The sequence below is a fragment of the Schistosoma mansoni genome, chromosome 6 (genome assembly GCF_000237925.1).
Source record: "Schistosoma mansoni strain Puerto Rico chromosome 6, complete genome".
Taxonomy (NCBI): domain Eukaryota; kingdom Metazoa; phylum Platyhelminthes; class Trematoda; order Strigeidida; family Schistosomatidae; genus Schistosoma; species Schistosoma mansoni.
Genome location: NC_031500.1, coordinates 14,626,643 through 14,648,613, shown reverse-complemented (window position 1 = coordinate 14,648,613; position 21,971 = coordinate 14,626,643). Strand labels below are relative to the sequence as shown.

Genomic DNA, 21,971 nt, shown 5'->3' with positions numbered 1-21,971 from the left:
GTCCTATTGTGGGGCTCCTCAGCAGTGCGCATCCACGGTTAAGTGGTCTGGCGCGAGACTGGTAGGTCCTGGGTTCGAATCTCGCGAGGCGAGGTCGTGGAGGAGTCCCACAATAGGACGAAACGGCCATTCAGTGCTTCCAGGTTTTCTTTGGTGGTCTAGCTTCAATTGACTCACGCTTTCAACTATAAAATGAAGAGGTCAATCGTTTATGCATTTTTATAGTGAATCAACTTTAGAGTAATATTGTGCTTCCAAGAGGTATACATTTCTTTGAAGTAAAAGATTATGAATTATCTTACTTCACTCAGGGTTCTTAATATAGTCAATATTAGAAAATACGATACAGGAATACTATAGTAAACCATTCAAATGATACATACATCTCCTAACGTTGTTCAACTGCCTCGTAGATTAGATCTCAAGGTCAAAGGCCTAGGGAATAACCGTTTAAGGGAACCACCTGTTACGGTTTGGGCATGTGGGCAGTATTTCAACCCTCACCAAAACTGAATGCAGAAGTGTGGCACATATATTTTTAGTGTCTCCTTGTACCAGTATTTATGTGTTTAAATCAATAAATAAATGGTGTAGTGATTATGACATTGTGGATGTTTGATCAGGAAATTGCCCCGTATTATTGTATGAATTGAGTTTCATAATGAACTGCACAATAGAGAACATATTAGTTTGCTAACTTCGTTTTCTGACTGGACACTAAGTAGAAAAGAACTCAAGGACCAATAAGCATTCAGGTTTCTGTCTTTATTCATTGGTCGCTATGTTCATTAGTAAATTACCAAATTATACAATCAATATAGATAAGATATTCTATAAGACGACATCATAGTTATCTACTTCTATAAAAAGTAACCCGATCAAGCCGGGACAAAGCAAAGAATCAACTACAATAGCAGCAACCCAAGAACTCACAAAATCAACTGTGTACAAACTTTGTTCAAGAGGGCGAGGACACACTGTAACACAATTACAGCACGAAAAAATGAAGAAAAATATCTGAAAACCATCCTTCAAAAGAACGGCTATCCAATCAATTTCATCAAAAAATACCAGTCGCACCCATCATCAGAAACGAAATCAAGTATAGATATCAACAAAAGGATCACCCTACCGTACATAAAAGGTATATCGGAAACGACAACGAGACTGCTGAAAACCTTCGGAATAAGTGTTGCCCACAAACCAACAAAATCCCTCCATTCAGTCTTATGCAAACCAAAGGATGAAATGACAAAAGAAGACAAACCAAACATCATCTACAAAATAAATTGTACCAACTGCGACAAACAATATATCGGACAAAGCGGACGCCCTCTTTATCTTCGCCTGCATGAACATCAATTAGCAGTCAAACGCCACGACATGTCTTCACTCATATCAATACACGTGGACAACTACGGACACACATTCGACAGGAAAAATGTGGAGATTTTAAACAGAGGCAATTCCAAAAACACCAGAGAATTTTTAAAGGCTTGGCACTCAGGTCAATTAGCAATAAACAAGCACATTCAAATCAATCCAATTTAACAACCAATCAAGAAAATTATGCAGAAACATAGGAACAAAAATCAAACCAATAGGAGATACAACCGAAACAAAGAAATAAACAATGACAGATTTAAGGTCAATAAGAACCAATTAACATCGAGGTGCACAAGACAAGCTGTGAATCACATGTGGAGAAATTCAAACACTTCACTTCTACCCGAAGTTTGTGCTGATGATATCGTTCAGAAAGGACGATAAAAGCTCCACGATCAAACTATTCAACTCAGAGGACAAACTTACATCAAAGAATCTTTCTTTTTAGTTGAAGATATAACAATAACATTTGGTTCTATAATAATAGTCAAGAATAAGTTAAGAACAGGCTGATGAAGCAAACTTTTTTTTTCCATTGCATGATTCAATGTAGTCGGATTATTCTCATTGAATAGTTCATTCAATTATTTTTCTTGAACTAATTATTTAATCATATAGTCTTTTGTAATTTGAGTTTGATTAGAAAGATGTACAAGTAGGGTGTACTTTGATTGAATAATCATAAGACAACCCTATTTATTATCTTTTATTAATCCAGGAATGAATTGTAACAAAAAAAATAATGAAGCAAGGTACTCATTGTAGTATTTGTCATTCAATTATATCGTTTAATATAACCTTTTTATTTATTATCGTATTGGTTCATTTGGATCATTTGTACTCTTTTTCAATTGTTTATATTTGTTAGAATCACCTTGAATATCAAGGTTATTAGTATTACATAATCTATGTTGAGTGTGAGAATGTTTTATCTGGTACTTTTATGAAGTTCTACATCCATTTAGTGGATCAATGTCACATATAAAAGTGTAGTTATCAGTGGGGATTTCATTTTAATCATCTTAAGTTATCTACATGTGTTTTCTTTGAATAGATAACTGTAGCATATCCCAACTTGACAGATGAAAAAAAAAGCAAATAGAATAAAAGTTACAGCTTGAAATGAAATCCCCAGTCGAAATTATATTCTTATATGCACCATTTATTAATTAAATAAGCAGAATGAGGTTAGATATTTCTTACATATTAAACATTGAAAAATAGATTATGAGCATATATCCCCTATCTACACATCGAGGTTCATACTGCTTCATTTTCATACCAAATTATACCATAATTAATAGGTTAATAACACACCCTAATCTTTCCGATTACTGCTTATACTCTTACTACTTCGACCACTATGGGATTTGAATCGGCAACTGCATCTCTGTGCTAATGTGGTATGGCGACTCGAACTGATGTACGTACGTACGAAGTTCTACGTTGTGACTGACTGACTGATTGATTGAGGTTAATAACACAATTTGTTTAGGTTATTTCCTCCTGCTTTTAGCTTAGCATTGGATGACTAAGCGCCTACCAACGACTACTAAAATAAATTATCTCTTCCAATAAACTATCGTAATTTGTATTTTAGGATTATGGGAACAATGAAGAATTAATCTTATCTAAATGGCATCCATTTTTCCACTTATTTTGCATACATCATTAAATATTCGTAAAGAATACATCTTGACAGATTTGATTGTATGTTCTAGCATGGACAGCTAGGTTGTATAATCCGCACGTATAAGTTCTAAAACAATTCCGACTAATAGTCTTATGATATACGCTGTGTACTTTTTCATATTGTTATTTCAACTTCCGCTCTTTGAGCTGGGTGGTTTAGCTGCGAAGCTTCCATTGTCTGTCTGGACAATATCATTAAAATATACGTCTGTTTAGACTATGATACTGATAAAGTTATCTAGAAAGATAATGAAAGCTTCATAGTTAATTCATCCAGCTCAGAGAACATAACACCGCCGAAATCCTAATTCTGAGCTACAAATATTCTGTATCATCTCATTTCAAATTCAAAAATGACGGTGAAATGTTGCATAACCATTACTGATGTGTAGATTTCGATGAGTTTTGTGTCTGTTAAGAATTAGACACCAAAACATGTAATAACAACAACAAGGAGTAAATTGTAAAACAGCAGAACATACCAAATCATATTTATTAAATAACGCGTTTAAAAACTGTATCCCCACAGGTGATATTTCAGTACTGCATCCGGAAGCAATGGAAAATCTAATAGAAATATTAAATAATTAATTGAAATTAGAGAGATCTAAACACACTAATTAATCTATTCATTAATAAATAGATAAGATTTCCTTGAATCTATTGAGTGATTATCTTTCGGCACAGCGAAGCCTATTTATATGAATGACACGATAGTATTGTAGATATTATATGGACAGCAAATGAATATCAGTGGAATAAAGAAGAACGAGTGTTTTGCGTTGTGTGGGGCTTGTCATTGGTCATAGGTTATATGTTATATCTCGAGTTTTTTTCTTGCTATACCGCATACAAACTGAGCACTTGAACGCTAGAAATCCTCCAACGAGCATTTAAGAAGGCAGAAGACGAGTAGGAGGGAATCTTATTCCAAAGTGTCAAATATGGCACAAAACACTGAGGTGTTTATAGGTTTTAGTAAAAATAAAACCATCACCACAGTCATCCACTCAGCATGCAGTGGTTTTTAGCATTTGTCTAATCGAGAAGCTACACATCGAGATGCTGGAATGTTCTTCTAAAAGATGATTGGATGGAATGTCTTCAGCTCTTCCAGGGCTTCTTATATCTTCCTTGAGTTCTCGGGGGGCCGTCCATACATTTTCGTAAACCGCTTCATGTTTTTTTCTTATCCACTACTGGGGTAATCTAACCGACTGGATCAATACGATGGCAAAGACGGAATCCCATTGACAGCATAAGAATTGACAACAAATACAGCTAATTGTCCCCGCGGTACACCACCCCAAACCGAAAAGCTTATATTTCTTATTTTGTCGTAGGAATATCAGAAGCCAATACATGACCTACGAAAAAGAAGAACTAATATCTGCCAAAAACAAAACTCTCCAACTACTTCTTAACTGATATAAATTTCCATAGGATACTTGGTAAACTATCTTTTACATCCAAAATAGCGATTCAATATCCACAAACTCTTAGTTACAGCATCCGCGACTCTGTCATTAGTGAAACAATCTTATTTTAAATCTTCTCTCCATATGAATTACTTTACTAGTAAATTTTTCAAACTCTGGAATAATTCACCACAATCTGTCCGTGAAATAGAATCACTGCCATCCTTTGTTCGCTGCATCGATGCTTACTTCTCCTCTGAAAAATGCCTTAAATGTGCTTACACCTGTATGTATATCCCATTCTACAAGTGAGATCATAATAACTTTAAACGTTTCATCGTTTGTATTACTGGGCCCACTAAGTAAACCTCCCTACCTCCTGATACTGTAAACTAACACCATCCCTGGTAGCTTTAAGTAATTTGGATAACATCTAACTCGATCGTATAATAACCTTGTACATGTCTGACTGATCTATCGCAGTAACTACTGATTTTGTTGTTCCGTGCTCTCTGTTTTCACCTTATTTTCTCTAGTTGTAGATGAGTATTATCAATCCATTATGGCATCGTAACTGACCTTGAATACATCGTTTATATATCAGCAGGATATCTACTTAAAAAGGATTAATAGTTCCAGGCAGACGCCTTGCATTGCTTTAATACATGTGAAAAATATACTACCTAAACAATATTTGAACTAGACTACTTCAGACAATCTAATATCACATATATCCCTTGGGTTTATAATTACTATTTCTATCAAGCTCATCATGAATTCTGGCATGAATCCTGTTATTATTTTTTGCAGAATATCTATATTATTAATATATAAAAAATATTTGAATGATGTGTGCTGATTGATCTGAAATTTTACTTTATTTTATTTATTTATTTGAACACATAAATATTGGTACAAAGGGGCACCGAATACATATACGCTACACAAGTCACTTGATTTGTGTGTGTGCTGTGATACTGACCAGGTGCCCAGACCGAAGCAAGTAGTTTTATTAGAGGACCATACCCGGAGTCTTAGACCTATAGGTCTAATCCACAAGGAAGTGGAGCAACGTAAGAAGATTCAATCCCATGGTAACCGGTGACCCACAAAAGGTTCATATGCCATTTGCATCCTCAAGATACTGGAGCCCATGTACACCATTGGTTTAGAATCAGGGTTTTCCGATCTCCTTATTTGAATCCTCCGTACCCGCCAACCAACCCAATTCAAGCGCTGGGTATTCAATTTTCGTCCTCCCAATTTCGTAAACAACACCCTCGCCAAGAGAAGGTAGTGAGTAAGAATTTCGTGTCGGTGGCTGTAAGCCATGTGAGAACAGTTCGAGAGGGAGAGCTGACTCTCCCCACCGTCGGCCGTACCAGGGCACTTGGGGGAGATTGGTCCAACAGTAGTATATTTTTTTATTATAGGAAGTGGTTAAATGGCAAATTAACATTTTCATCTGTGTTAGCTAATAAGGTTGAAGCTTCTTTTTGACTTATCCTGTTGGTACGTGGTCTGAGTAATCTTATTGTAATATATACTACTGTTAGATTGGTCTGACAGTCTTAATTAATGAGGCACCCTTCTATAATTAACCAACGATTAGGTATTAGCACATGTTAAAAGTCGGGTACATAAACCTCTATATGATTATTAACTACTAATATTATTAGGAGTAGGTCACAGCACCGTGTTGAAAAGTAGCCAGTGAAAGCTTAATTTCTTTTTTAAGAGAAATAGAAAACAACATACTTTGGATAGATAAATTGTTCAGATAATCTCATATGATTACCATAACCAAATCTACGTAATACAGTCCATGTAGTCTCATGACGTCCTTTTTGTATAAACATTAAATGCAGGAAAAGAAATCCTAAAACATATTTTTGATAAATAAGAAAAGAGATGGAAAACACTTATGGTTGTAACAAGGACAATGAGTAGCAAAAACCACTACTTGTGAGCGTTATATAAAAAACAGCTGAAATAAACCTGAAACAAAACCTCTTGCAAATAATTAAGCAGTAATTCAAGGAATTAAAGTCGGTCAGCAGCTAGCAATGAACTTCAAGATGTGCATTTCATCCTGTTTGGGGCTCGCCTGGTTGGTTTGCCTGTATCCCAGTACTGATGGTTACATTAGAACCCGGAAATAGTAATCTCTCGCCTCCAATATCAGTGCATTATCCCCTGAGCTAATAATTTAAGATAACTACTAGTTTATACAATGACTATAAGCTTCATTTGTAAAGGTTTGCATATAGTGGTAACTCAGATCAACAAATCAACGAGTGACCTTTAACTAATAAATGATTTTCAAGAAGATCGTCAGCTTATTAACCATTAGACGAACAAATGCATAAATCTCAGTTAATGAATTAAATAGATACTTAAGATAATGGAAACAAACAAAGCTGCAGTTAAAAATTACTGGTGAGTGGCAACCTATACAAAACTATGTCTAGGACCTCCCAGAGATTACTTCTAATTAACTAACAAGGTATATTTTAGTATAATTTCCAAATAATTACTCAGAGAATTTTTACTGCTTCGAACCATACGAATGATACATACAACCATATAAAAGACTGATATCCTAGAAAAAACTAAGCACTCTTTTCTATACACTCAAATAAAAGTAAGTAAAGACATAAGTAGTGATAACAAGTGAACTTTTAAATAAAGAAATGAATTTATTAACTAACCCTTTTGAGTTAATCCATTTACAGTAACACCACCGGGACATGATTGTTTAACCAATTGTTTCACATCATGTAATGATTGTGCTGTTAATGGAATAGAGAAGCAACGTGTTTGAAATGCTTCCAATTCACGATCGGATAAATAACCATCATTGTCTGTATCACATATTCGAAATATTCTTGTTAGAGCACGGATACACTGGGATACACTGTGTTGTAAGCTAATAATAATAATAATAATAATAATAAGAAGAAGAAGAAGAAGAAGAAGAAGAGACTAAATAATAATGGTAATGATAATTAATACATGAGAATATTTATATTTTAATAAATACAGCGGCACATCAAACATTTTCCTCTGTCTTTTTATTTATTTATTTAAGCACATAAATATTGGTACAAGAAAGCACCAGATACATATGCGCCATACAAATCTCATTCAATTTGCTTGAGGGCTGTGATACTACTCAGGTGCCCGAACTGAAGCAGGTGGTTTTCTTAAGAGACCACACCCGGAGCCTTTGACCGAAAGATCTGATCCACAAGGTAGTGAAGCATCGTGAGGAGATGCAGTCCCATGGTAGCCGGTGATCAACGATTGATTCGTACGCCATTTGTTCCTTCAGTATACTGGAGCCCATGTGCACCACCATTGGTTTGGAATCAGGGTTTTCCAACTTCCCTAGGTGGACTCGCCTTGTCCACCAACCCGGTTAAAGCGCCGGACATTCGCTTTTCGTCCTCTCAATTTCGTAAACAACAGTAATGCCACGAGAAGGCAGTGAGTAGGACTTCCCTGGCAGAGGCTATATATTCGCTGGCCATGTGAGAGCATTTCGAGAGGGAGAGCGGACTCTCCTCACTCTCGGCCGTACCAGGGCATTTGGGGGTTACACTTTACACGTCCGTAGCATGGTGGAGCGGCAATTTTATCGTAGAAAACTTTACATTTTTCATGCAAACCAGCAAAAACGATAAAGAACTGAATACGCTCTCCATCATGGACTGCGATAGCGTGAATAATAATTCCCGCCTTATTTTGGTTGGTTGCCAGGTCTAAGGTGAAAATTGCAAACGAGAGTGGAGTTTATTCCAAGTCATGGCGATGGACCAGTGATTGGACTGTTCGACTTTCAATCAACCGAATGCAAGTTTAAATCCCACACTTTATCTATTTTCAATTCGAACTGCTCGATAGTAGTACGATTAACCTTCACACATAAAGTATGGCTTGAAATCGGCTTTTCAGATTTATACATAGTGAGTTAAACTATTCAATTTCCTCATTGAATAAGAGGGAGTGGAAATTTTTCTTCCTCAAAGCATTTCTCAACACTAACGAGAATGGATATTAGTAGGATCATTGCTTAGCATTTACACATAATGAAAATATCCTAAATCATTCACAAACAGGAGAACAATCGTTGCTTGGAAAACATTTCCAGAATTTATCAATTGATAACGGTAATATTTTTTTAAAAATGTAGTTTTACTTTAGTCTCACTAAATAGAGAAATGAGTCCAATATTTATAAACCGATGGTTAGTTATCAAGTGTATAAGTCACTGAGAACACAATATCCTTCTTTTAATAACGGACTTATACTATGAATTTATATACAAGAAACAGCTTATATCGGAATCTCAATATAGAAGGGTTAAGATACGTGAACAAATAAATTTTCCGATAATAATTCATCACTTTTTGAGGAGTGGAAAAAAAGACCAACATTTCTGATGCTTTGGCTCAGAGAGTCATTATTCAACTAGTGCATAATAAACGACAGACCTAAATAGCATCGAACTAAGGCCTCCTCACGGCGCTGCTGGATAGTAGGGTCAACCTTGCTGGCCAACTGAGGTGGTCGACGGAGATCGAACCAATCACCCATTCTATTGTATTCTTGATCAACTTCAAGCTCACTTAACCGCATCGGGTCATCCGATGCGTATGCTTATGTATAATAACTGCAGAAGTCTTTGGGCTTATGTAGTTCGTGTGTGTAGGTGTATGCAAAGAGTGTGCGTGTGGTGTCGTACAAAGGAAGCGTTAGCTGAAATATTGTTTGCCCTGTGTCTAATAAAATAAGCGGTCTAATCTATTAGGACGAAGACATAATAAAAAACATGGCAGCAAATACTACGGAGATGCAACCAACAACCTCTCCTGAGAGAATGCTTATGCTTACGTATGTCAGGAAGTACTGGGGCGGTAGCCATGAACTGAATGATATGCATGTAGTATATAAGAAAAATTCTGATGTAGAAAATACGTTTCAATCGAAGCGGTGAATATCCACCTATTTGTATGTTATGGGATGCATGGGATAAAACCTGTGTTACCGGTGTGCATGTAACGTATATTTGCTCACGGAGTAGGTATACCTGTATGTACACCAAGGAATACGCGGATAAAAGTTCATGTGTTATCTAGTACGTATGTAGACTATACCTACCCATGGTAAGTAAAAACTTCAAAAATCCTTTACTTGCTATTCTTAAGATACCGAGATACACGCAAAGACCGGTGGGGCCGCGGTTCCCCACAAAATCACATCCATGCGGTGGGATTGTAAGCCTTGAAAACACGGAATCCTTTCCAGAAGGACCAACATGAGCCTTCTCACTGGTGTTCTGATTAGAAATTTGAGCTAAGAACTTGTATGATCTGTCGACTGGAGTTAGTAACGTAGACAACATCAGAAAAACGAAATTTACATTAAACACTGAGGTAATCAATTCGTATATCATTAGTTTAGTTTTCACCAAGAAAGAACGGAACAATGTATGAGGAGAGCCAAGACATTAAAAAAAGAAAACGATGGGGAGATTTGAAGTTCAGTCGACTTCTTTTGGTTTTTTTATATAGTTAAGATCATGGTTTTGTTGGGTTCTCAACATGAGATAATCTAATTGCAAAGCTTTCATTGTCGTTTTGGACACCATCGAAGTTTATCCCAAGTTTGATTATGTGGTTGATCGATTTTTCGGTATAGGTTGAAGGATCAACCTGGGTCATTAGGATGAACCGAATAAATACTTGTGGTATAATTATAAAGCACACTCATACATGAAATAAGCCTTGATGATGTTGGACAAAACGATAATGAAAGCTCCACAATTAGGCCATCTAGCTTAGAAAGCTCAAATAAATATTAATGAAAAACATTTACTTACTTCTTTCTTTTCAGCATTATACAAAGGAGCAGTTGGATAAAGAACAGCTTTTTGAGCGAACCAAAATGTTTCACTTAAATTTAGCATAGTTTTAGCTGAACACTAAAAAACCGAATTTTTGTATAGAAAGAAAAAATTATAAATAAGAGACTAGAAAGAGAATGAAGTAATCTAATGTTCAGGTTGATTGAATATCAGATATCCTGAATATTTTGATACTAGTTTAAGCAACATGACTTATATTTGCCTGATCGTACATTGTAGATGACTAACTGGCATGACTTGGAACTAGTCGCGATGCCACAAATTCATTCACTCTTAGCTTTCCATTAGATTTCGAATTCGAAATTATCCCGTATGGGTGTTGTTCATTCCGTAAATTCATTCTTAGTTTTTATTTTGTGTAAATTGTGACTTAATTTACTTGACGAATGTTTTAATTTCAACAAGAATTAAAATAAAATAAATTTTAAAAAGTGAAGGAACTATGTACATACAAATGCATTATTATTATTATCATACTGCACTACCTCGACGGGCGATGTTGTCTAGTATAGAAGTAGGTTGGAAGAAAGCTAGAGGCGACCAAATCAAGATGTCGTATTAGTCCGTGAAGTTATTAACAACTGGACCGAGTCATGTAAATAGATATAGACTGCCCGGTTAGGGTCCACGTGGTTATCGTGACCAACTTGGTTACGAACTTTGGGTGATATGGCTCAGAATCCTTCGCAATGACACATATGTGTTCACCTCTTGTCATCTTTTAGAAACTCAGTCCTGTAATATCCTTAAACCCTTTGTTTTCAGTTTCTGCATCTAAATTTTTCCACTACTACTGTGGTGTGTGCTATTGATGTCGCCAAATATAAGTAGAATGTATTACCAGTCAAAAGTGGAATGCCTCCCGGTAAATAAAGTATTTACCGTATGGTTCTTGGATTTTACTAAGAGACTCAGTAATTTTGTATTTAAATACATTTGGTTGTCCGCACTCGTGTTCTCGTTGACTACACTACTACTGTTTTTACTCCGATAACTCTGGGACTTTTCTTGAAGTAGTTTCATTTTTCTGTGCCAATGTGGTATGGCAACTTGAATTGATGCGCATATGTGTTAGGCTTTACGTTGCGTATGACTGACTGATTGACTAGACCATTATTACTACCGCTACCATTGAACAGTTTATCACATCGATGACGTCACACGACTATAGTGGTGTATGTAAAACAAATTAATGTCGATTAATGAAATAGCTGGATAATATAAGGTATAAAGAACTAGGGGAACTGTCAGCAAGACATAGTTCTGATTATCGCATGCTTAAGTCAGAATCAATTCAGAATAAACTGATAAGTTTATTTTTGAATTATTCAGCTTTCGTGGACAGACCGAAATGCCAGATTATTATTTAAATTATTGTTCAAACTCTAAAGTTTTCACTACCGCATCTTGATTATTCAAGTTTGACAAAAAACACTGTTAGCTCTCAGATTTTCTTATGATTTAACAAGTTGAATGAAGCAATGTGACCAGGGAATACTGGATAGTACAACTCAGCAGAAACTGAATTCGATTAAATGTCAAATGAGTGTGTGCGCTATTATAGAGGTCGAAAACCAGAAGTATACAGTCACTCAAAACTCTTTTGTTTTTAACATTTCTTTTCCTATCAATATCAGCTCGTAAATTTATGTATATCTTCACAAATTATTGACTGAATTCACCTTTCACACCTTCTGCATTTGCTACTTTCAGTGTGCAAAAGCATATAATTTTAATTTACGTAACATGATAGACAGAAAATTAAAAACATCGACAAATCGGATAAATCCAAAACCTTTCTATCTTGACGACTTGATCAACTGATAAACATTGATATCAGTTGAGGTACCGTTGAAAAACAAAGAGCACCATACATATGTTTTGTTCTAGTATGAGATTCTTCGCATATGGACCCTCAAGATTTCGCCAGTGATCGAATTCGGGAGCTTCGAGTTTCACAGAGATCGTTTAACTAAAGGTTTTCAATGACACTCTAGCTGAGATTAACCGGTGACAAATAACGCCTACAGTATACGACAGTCTCCGCGAAACCACATTGAGGAAAATAAATTCAAAAGGGTTTAAGAGATCATCTCGAAGTTAGGCCTAAAATGATTCTGAATTGTATATTAGTACTCTACACAGTCGATAACCACTGTCTATACGTACTATTTTAAGTTGACGAAATCACATGGAAAACTATTACAAGCATACACGCAATAACAAGAATACAATACAAATATTTATTGCATATCAAGGCTACCGCTACCGCCTTAATTTCTTTCAATAAGGGTATTTGAAAAGTAAGAAATTTAAATGGAGTTCGTTTTATTTTCCCCTGTTTAATTGATAAATGTATTAATTGTATTCAACCAATTAATGACGATCGCTACCGGTATATATATAACTGTCATTATTAGTGATAAAAATAACAAAACAGAAGTCATGGTAATCAAAGAAATAGTACGATAAGCTCCTTTTCTTTCCCAAACTGTTATTATACTACTAATATCACGAAAATTGGAAAAAAAAATCTTGAGGGTAAAAAGTCAATAATAACACAAAGGAGAGAATTATAAATAACATAGGATACTATTAGTATAAAGGTATTGTGGAGATTGCAGGATTTTCAGTTTAAAATCACAAACTGACATTATTAGGATCACTACTGAAAACATGGAAGGATTCGATAGCAGTGAGTATCCACAACCCTGATGAAGAAAATCCAAACTGGAGACCTTCAGTCTCAGCCATGAACGATTAACCTCTAGACCACTGACCTGGCGTCCAATGGTGCATATGCCTAACTAAAATCAATTAGTGAGTATTATTGAGAAGCTACGATCAACGGAGTTCAACCATATCGAGTAAAGACAGTTATCCGCCGTAGAAAAACGAGGACTGGAAAATATCATGAATCAATTAAAGCTAGATATTAGCACCGTTGGATGCCAGCTCGGTGGTCTGGAGGCTAAGCGTTCACGCAAGAAACCGAAGGTTATGAGTTTGATTCCCGGATACGAGGTCGTGGATGCGCTCTGTTGAGGAGTCCCGTACTCGAACGAAACGACCATTCAATGCTTCCAGGTTTTCAATGGTGGTCTAGCTAAGGTTAGTTCGTCATATGAAACCGTGAAAATCCAGGATATATTTGTATATAATAGGAAAGCGGTTTGTAAGAAACGCGGAAAAACGATGACTAACATCATTGCTCCGGGAAAAAAAGAGAAAACTCAGAACAGTAATCGATCCAACGCCAATGCATCACGATGGTGTTTGGAAATTAAATGACAGAAAAGTAGAGCTAAATTATTATTGACTTAATAACATATTTATAGAAATACACCCAACTTCGTGAAAGTTTTTTTCACGAACTGTTAACATCTGCATAACGAACTACTGAAATCCACCGAGTATACATACCTCAATGCATGTTTCCACTTCACAGTATTCAGACATTAACGGGAGCATTTTCTGTATTAAAAGAAAAAAATTGAAGTGATTAATAATGATAACAACAAGATAAGTTTTGAAATAAAGCTGTATCATTGAAGAGAATGTTGAATAATAACTTCCTAGTTAATATCAACTATTAATTGAATCTCAATCACCAGTGATGATAGGGTTTCAGCTATGGTACGTGTCTTAGAAATCAGAATCTAGTTTGATTGAACTTAAAATTCTGAAACCGATATTTGAAATTTAAGTTGCTCACTTTAAGATTTTAATTATTCGCTACGTTCCGAACTACGAAAAGCTACATATTATAGTTATTACCTGCTGAATTCAATGCTTTCTTCAGAACAGGAGAACAATGAAGGATCTGAACAAACATGATAAAATCGCACCTAACTTTCATGCTGTAACCAATTTTCCAGTCGATCGAAGTAATAGTAATAATAATAATATTATTATTACTGGGATCCCAATTCTAACAGACTCACTGAGAGCTACTACTACTTTCCACCGCTCCATATGATTTAAAGGTTTTTTGAATTTCGCTGATACCTGAAAATTCTCGATGTCAATCTTCCATTCCATTGATGGTGGACACGACATGCGACCAGAAAGTAAAGTTAAAACGCCAGTCAAACCGTTCCTTCATGTGCTATTCCTGTCATTCCACTCACTAGTTCATACTCTACGTAGACCACTGAAACATCTTTCCTTGCGATAAATGCACTAAATATCGTATTCTCAAATAATTAATATAATTTATTGCTGTTTCTTCAGTTCATTTCGATTCCATGGTTCACAAATAATCATAGTTACTGCCTAGAAATTTAGTAGGTCAAAGTTTAAAGCTATTTTCGATCTTGATCGCGCCCATAGATTATAATCAAGATGAGCTAATGGACACTTTAGATTGAATATCAACGTTTTTGGCTGTTTGTTGATAAGATGGAAGTTTCAGTTCATGTTGCAATATATTCTAAATAATCATACTGAGTGGTTCCGGTGCTCGACTTTCAGCCACTAAGTATTTATTGATTTAAAAACATGAACCGTAGTGTAAAGGGGAACCAGAATATATATGCCCCACACAAATGATAAAATCTGTGTGTGGGCTGGGATACTGTCCGAGTGTGTATACCAAAACAGGCGGTTTTTTTAAAGAGTTATTCCTTGAGCCTATGACCTGGAGATCTAATCTACAACGCAATGGGACAACATAAGAAGATGCAGTCTCATGGTAGCCGGTGACCAACAATAGGTTCATATGCCATTTGTTTCCTTAGGATTCTGGGGTCCATATGCACCATTGGTTTGAAATCAGGGTTTTCCAACTCCCCGAACATATATCTATTTTACAAACTCCATTTTTTCCACTGGCTCAATAGATAATATAAGCATCTAGCAAGTACTCTTTTCTATTTACTAAAACTACTTTAAAAAGAATAATGTATAAATATGAAATAATTACGCTTACATTTAATTTACTTTCATGATTTATGTCTAATTTATTACCAACAATTACAATGGGAATATGTGTATCAGCATCAGTGCTGACATGTCGAATTAAAGGTAACCAATAGGACGATATCTAAAAGGAATAAATAAATAAATACTACTTAGAAGCATAATATGAGTGAAATGTATTGACTGGTCGATTTCTGATGTGATTGTATGTAAAATAGTTGAGGTCATTTACTGTTGGTCTGGACTATGTTAAAAGCATGCAGATAACAGTAATCAGTGGTTGATGTTGGATGACAAAGCTCAGATTTGGTCACTGGCATTTAATCTATATAATCTTACTCTAGATATTAGGTATTCTGGTAATCCACCTAGCATAACCTATACATTTTGCATTTCCGTATCATATTCTCAGGATTCAGCATTTTTATTGTTGTTGCTATTCAGTCAATCAGTTAAGCAAACGCGACGTAGAACCTGCCCAAGTTGTCATACACCATTAGCACAATAAGATGAAATTTTTAGGGCGAAACCCATAGTAGTAGAGGTGGTAACAGTATTAATGATAATTAAGAAAATTAGGCATCCAAGATACATATCCAATAATGTCCCAAGCATCTCAGCCAACTACTTCACTCCCTATCCTCAGTGCCACTGTATTAATTCTTTCACTTTTGTTATTCACCTTGTCATCGTTCCAGTGACATGATAACTTGGGCCAGAGTATACATGCGAGTCTCTATGTTAGTTATTAACTAAATAACATCGTTGAGGTGTTTCACACTGGAAAGAAACACTTGTTCAGTAAGCCCCTTGATATTCAGTGGTATGCGAAACTGATTTCAATATGTAACAAGTAATGTCGCCTTCAAAATGAACTAGTCTCCATAAAAATTACCTTTAACTCAAAGTTGGTTTAAGAATGCACAACTTTTAGCCCAACAGATCACTAATGAAATAGTGAATGTTAAGAGATAAATAATCAGACTAATTTCATTGGTGGTTGGTTGAGTGATCTGTTAAAACTTGTTTCCCTCATAGAATTCACGAGATAAATAGTCAGTAAATAAAGAGATGAAAGCGCAAGACAACAATGTAATATTATAAATGAATTTTCAACTGCTACATTAAACGGTTGAAGTACTGGTCGACAGATTATTTGTAATGATATAATGTAGTTGAGTGATGACTATGCATGAGACCGAGTCATTGAAGTAAGCTCCAAAATGAACCGATATCAGGAAGCAAAACAGATGACTAGTAGAATAGGTTTTTTGCGTAATAAAATAACATGCTTATCAGTAAAATTGTTCGCGTAAAAATACAATGATTATATGGTGTATACGAGTGGAGGGAATCAACTTTGTGGGTCACTCGTATTTCGATCAACTAAAACTTTGCATATTATATCGATTTCAATGCTCAAGTAATTAGAGGAATAACATTCTCAGAATATAGTTTGTTCACTATAGTTTAAACAAGTTTCTAGCCTGACAGTTTTATATAAATTATCACACGTGATCCCTTTTATCATTAACAATCGATCAAGAATGACTATGCTTAAATTCGGTGTGTTATGTGTAAGGATAACCATCCTGTTTCACTGATTAATGAAAGTGATATATCTAGCATTTTTACGTTCATTTAGTCGGTCAGTGTAATTTTCACTGGAGATTTCATTTCAATCATCTTAAGCTAACTATATATGTCTTCTTTGAATAGACTATTATAGCACATCCCAACTTGCCGGATTAAAAAAGTAAATAAAATGAAATTTACAGCTTGAAATGAAATGTCCGGTCAAAATTATGCTCTTATATGCAGCATCCACTTATTGAATGAACGGGAAAATGAGAGATATTGCAGACATAATGACCTTTGGAGGACAAATACGCTACAATGTCACGGACACGTATCTCATCTCATTCATATCGCAATCTTGTGAACTCTCTCTCACTCCCTTTCTCTGAAACATAACTCATATGTGCATCATTCACATTTGCGTCGGGAATAAAATAGGTTTGAGAAACCAAAAAATATTTACTTTTTGTTGTCATAACGAAGAAATCATTCATCCAATTAGGAACAGCTAGCGCATTCAATTTTACAGACAGATAATCTATGGGTAATAACTTTCCAAATTGAGATAGAGGATATTTCAAAACAAATAATGATCAATAGCCAGCAATTGAATCATAGAAATCAGTTTTGATCTAGATCAACTAATTTGTCTTTCAGATATCGGTTTCCGATACCGACGGTGTCTCTGAAAAACTATGAAGTTTATAGTTCTCTATAGGACCGATAATAGTAATAATGGTGGAGAGACTATAATTTACGAAAACTTTAAGGCGATGCTCAAGTGACCTCGAGAAAATTGAACCGCTTAATAGATTAAATATAGGGTTGCACATAAGTGCAAGAAACTAGGTACGATAGTTACGTTTAGAAGTTAGGGTCAAAGGAGTAGAGTTAGGGTTTTATCACGAACTGACATTAACTATGATGCCAAAAATATTGTTTGGTTATGTGGATGAATAAATTTCGCGCCAAAATCCAAATATCTCCATCTTAAATCTGATTGGTTCACCCTTAAATTATAACCCCACTGATTGTGTAGTGTGTATAAACAATTATATTCCTCCTTATCACTATTATTGTCTTGTTTGTAGATTTGTACATAGTTAAACTAAGAATACTTTAAGAATATAGTCTTGAAGTTATATTTTAACTTAACTCAGTCAACTCTCCCTTTTCCTCGATTGTTTGCTCGACAGAAATCTCCAAGTGTAAAGCATTCTAGACGAAATCTCACATCTTTACCAAATAAACTGACTTGACAAAGCGGGATACTGTAAGAAATGCCAAACAATTGAAAGTTTAAGGAAACTTTACTCTTCACAGGTTTTGGGATCAATGAATACCCACAACTCAGTCGTATAAGTCCTTATCATCTAACTTTTAATAAATAACCCAGCATAACGTTTGGTCAGCATAGATTTTTTCGACGGTTTAGAAATCTGTTGCTGTTGAGGCAAACATGTATGTAAATTAAGTCTTTAGCTGGTAAACAACTTTCTCTGATAATTCAATATTATAGTTGAAAGCATGAGTCAATTGAAGCTATACCACCAAGGAAAACCTGGAAGCACTGGACGGCCGTTTCGTCCTATTGTGGGACTCCTCAGCAGTGCGCATCTATGATCTCATGCTTTCAACAATGAAAATACTGAAATCTCCACAAAACCCCTTCTGATAATAATTCAATACTAAACTGATAAATAATTAAAATGTTTATTAAGCAAGAAATTTATGAATTCATTATCCATATAAAATTAGTACTAACCTGTTTAAAAGAATTTTCATCATCTAATGCATGTACTAAACAAATAACATTTGCCCGTTTAATCTCTGCACATAAATGTTCATGGGATTGAGTTTGTGCAGAATAATCTACAATCTGTGTAGGAATATGTTCAGGTGTTACATCCTCAGGAATTGTAATCTCTTCTGCATGTGCAGGTACCTGGATCAAATATAAACAAAAAGAAACAGATCAATCGGCACATATTATAATAACAATAAATTTCAGCTATTTATTTCATTCAGAAATAATTCAGGTTTAAAGAATGTAACCTGATGTGTTAGGAATCAAGCTACAGTAATCAAAATTACGGTAGAATCTAAGTTCAATCGTCTCATCGAATATTTTACCAGATTAGAAGATGCATAGTCAACTACTACAGTTCGACGTATTGGGTATTTGGTCAGGTTTACTCATTCCAAATTCAAATTGATTTAAACTACAAAAATTGAGCGCGCCACTAACTAAATGATTCAAATATTTTTGTTTTAATTTAGTCATTTATAAATATAATATCTAATTTAGGAATTAGGGCGATTTTACTCAAGGTTAGTTATTTGTCTAGTGAGTAATCTATAAGCTCATCATAAGCGTAGAATGATACCGCTTCAGGATCCGAACCAAGAACCAAAGTGGACTGAATATTACTTTTATATTTTAGTCCAGATTTTGGAAATACTGAAAAACATCTACATCCTGATGTTCACTGACCATTCACAATTAACATTAGTCCATAATTTAAAATATCACCTAGTGAATAATTACTTATTTGTTAAGCACTTTTAAAAATTATAACCTAACGATTTAAGCATTCGAATTTTAACCATTGGGGTCATTAAGAAACGTATATAGCGTATATAGCCTCTGCCAAGGAAGTCCTACTCACTGCCTTCTCGTGGCGGGGGTGTTGTTTACAAAATTGAGAGGACGAAAAGCGGATGTCCGGCGCTTTAACCGGGTTGGTGGACACCAAAAGTCCACCTAGGGGGGTTGGAAAACCCTGATTCCAAACAAATGACGCACATGGGCTCCAGTATACTGAAGGAACAAATGGCGCATGAATCAATCGTTGATCACCGGCTACTGTGGGACTGCATCTCCTTACGATGCTCCACTGCTTTGTGGATCAGACCTTTAGGTCAAAGGCTCCGGGTGTGGTCCCTTAAGAAAACCACCTGCTTCAGTTTGGGCACCTGAGCAGTATCACAGCCCTCACACAAATCGAATGAGATTTGTGTAGCGCATATGTATCTGGTGCTTTCTTGTACCAATATTTATGTGTTTAAATAAATTAATTAATTAATTAAGCAACGTCCTAAATTTCCCTGAATCCCGTCTAAGTGCTTAGATAGATAACGTTAACATAGTCACACAAAAGTTTTGGCTCATACCATGCCATTCATAAACCTATATACATGATTACCGACAAGTAACAAATAACATATTGAAATAAGTTGAATATTGAGAACACTTTCATCGAAGTACTTATCATAAATCTATCCCAAGAATAATCGTATAAAATGTTATTTTAACTGTCTTCACTAAGCGATCGTCCAGGAAATCGCTAGCCACATTCCCGATGAGTTGTAGTTTTAGGGAAAGGAATTTTTTATGAGCCGTCTATACCTCCAACTTCCTTTTTTGTATACATGTAATTCTTCAAAAAGCTTTGCAAGTAACTTTTCTGAATTCCATTCCCGGATACAAAGTCGCGGACACGAACTCTTGAGAAGTCCCACCCTAAGACGAAATGACTATCCAGTTGTTTCACGTTTTCAATGGTAGTCTAACGAGGATCAGTTTATGAATCAAACTGAAAATCCTACGATTTCCACCAAACCCTATAACAATAATATATATTTATTCAAGTTTGACCTACTTCGTATGTTGGGCTATTTTTGTCACTAATACTAATACACCTGTCTTCTTACTTTTAATTTTTACCTTTTAGTTATAATGTGTAGTTATGTAATCTACTTCATTATGATCATTGACTGATAAGTTGCCTTAATTGGTCTAATATTTCCATATACCCATTTAAATATTCGTGTTTATTAAAGTCTAATGATGTTCGCTTATGTGTTGTTTTACTTTTCACAATAGGGATCTTTAATGATCGAACAGCAGCAAACGAATAAGAAATAACACTTCATCAACTACTCCATTTGTCAATATGAAGAGTTTCAACAAATAAATACCTAAACATTTAGTTCATTATTTAATGTAACTTATTAAATACAGGTGTTTATGTAATCGGCCCCAAAGCTACACTGTATATGAGAGGTTTTGAAACTACAGTGCATACTGGTTGAGAGCTAAGTGCTTTAAACCATTGGTACCATTAGCATCACTAAGTAGTGATCAGTGTTGTGTTTATACAGTCCTTTATTGTTTATCGAACTCTAGTGACCAAGTTGAAATATAATCACTAGTTTACGTGACTCAACATCATGTGCATTAATTTGAAGAGCTAGTTATTAGTGGAAGTCAATATAAAGCCCTGTTTGAGAGAATTGATGTTTCCAGAAGTACTTGAAACTGTATCACCCAGCCTCACAGTCTGACAAGTTACCACCGAACTATTCGAGGTTTTCTGTAGGCTATCATCTTCAACTACCTAACATTATCCAGAATGTACATTTAAAAAGTTGTTTTCACTAACTATTCGGTCCCAAGAAAAAAAATTCAAGCATTTAGTTATAAAAATTCTATTTGTAACCAATGGTTTTAATGATAAATAGAATATTTTAAAAAATTTAGACAAACAAACAAGAAAAAAAGTTGAGTAAACAATATCATCATATTTATACGAACATATTACAATAATAAATAGGATCTATGGAATACTTTTAATATGTAGTGAGTGACGAGACAAATATGCTAGTACAAAACTGAATTTCGTAATTCACTTAGTATTGTTCGTTTGAATCTTCCCATTGATGTTTAGGACTGCAACTGGTAAGTCTCTTATTGGCATATGTGCATATTGTGCGTATTGCCTCGATATAGCCTTATTTCACAATCATTGTAAGCAAAGATGGATAGTGGCTAGCAGTGCAATCCAGGACGCTCGTTTCGTCCTATTTGGGACTCATCAGATAGATGTACCTGCATCTAACAGTTGATGTTCACTCTGGGACTCGAACCCAGTACCTTTCACTTCAAACGCCATCGCGTCATCCACTCAGCTACTGAGTCCTGATAGCCACTTGCTTGTGCAATGAGGTGAAGTTTAAATTCACTTAGTATTGTTTGTTTGAATCTT

The 21,971-nt window shown here is 35.2% G+C and overlaps 1 protein-coding gene across 1 annotated transcript in view; it reads right to left on the bottom strand.

The window, feature by feature from the left end:
• Positions 1 to 21,971, bottom strand: part of Smp_149440 (putative rac-GTP binding protein) — a 38,713-nt gene that overhangs the window by 10,731 nt on the left and 6,011 nt on the right. Inside the window, 8 exon segments of the mRNA XM_018798367.1 lie at positions 3,561 to 3,645; positions 6,255 to 6,375; positions 7,208 to 7,364; positions 7,369 to 7,413; positions 10,381 to 10,482; positions 13,849 to 13,899; positions 15,356 to 15,469; positions 18,689 to 18,868. Coding sequence (XP_018653316.1) covers positions 3,561 to 3,645; positions 6,255 to 6,375; positions 7,208 to 7,364; positions 7,369 to 7,413; positions 10,381 to 10,482; positions 13,849 to 13,899; positions 15,356 to 15,469; positions 18,689 to 18,868 — 855 coding nt within the window.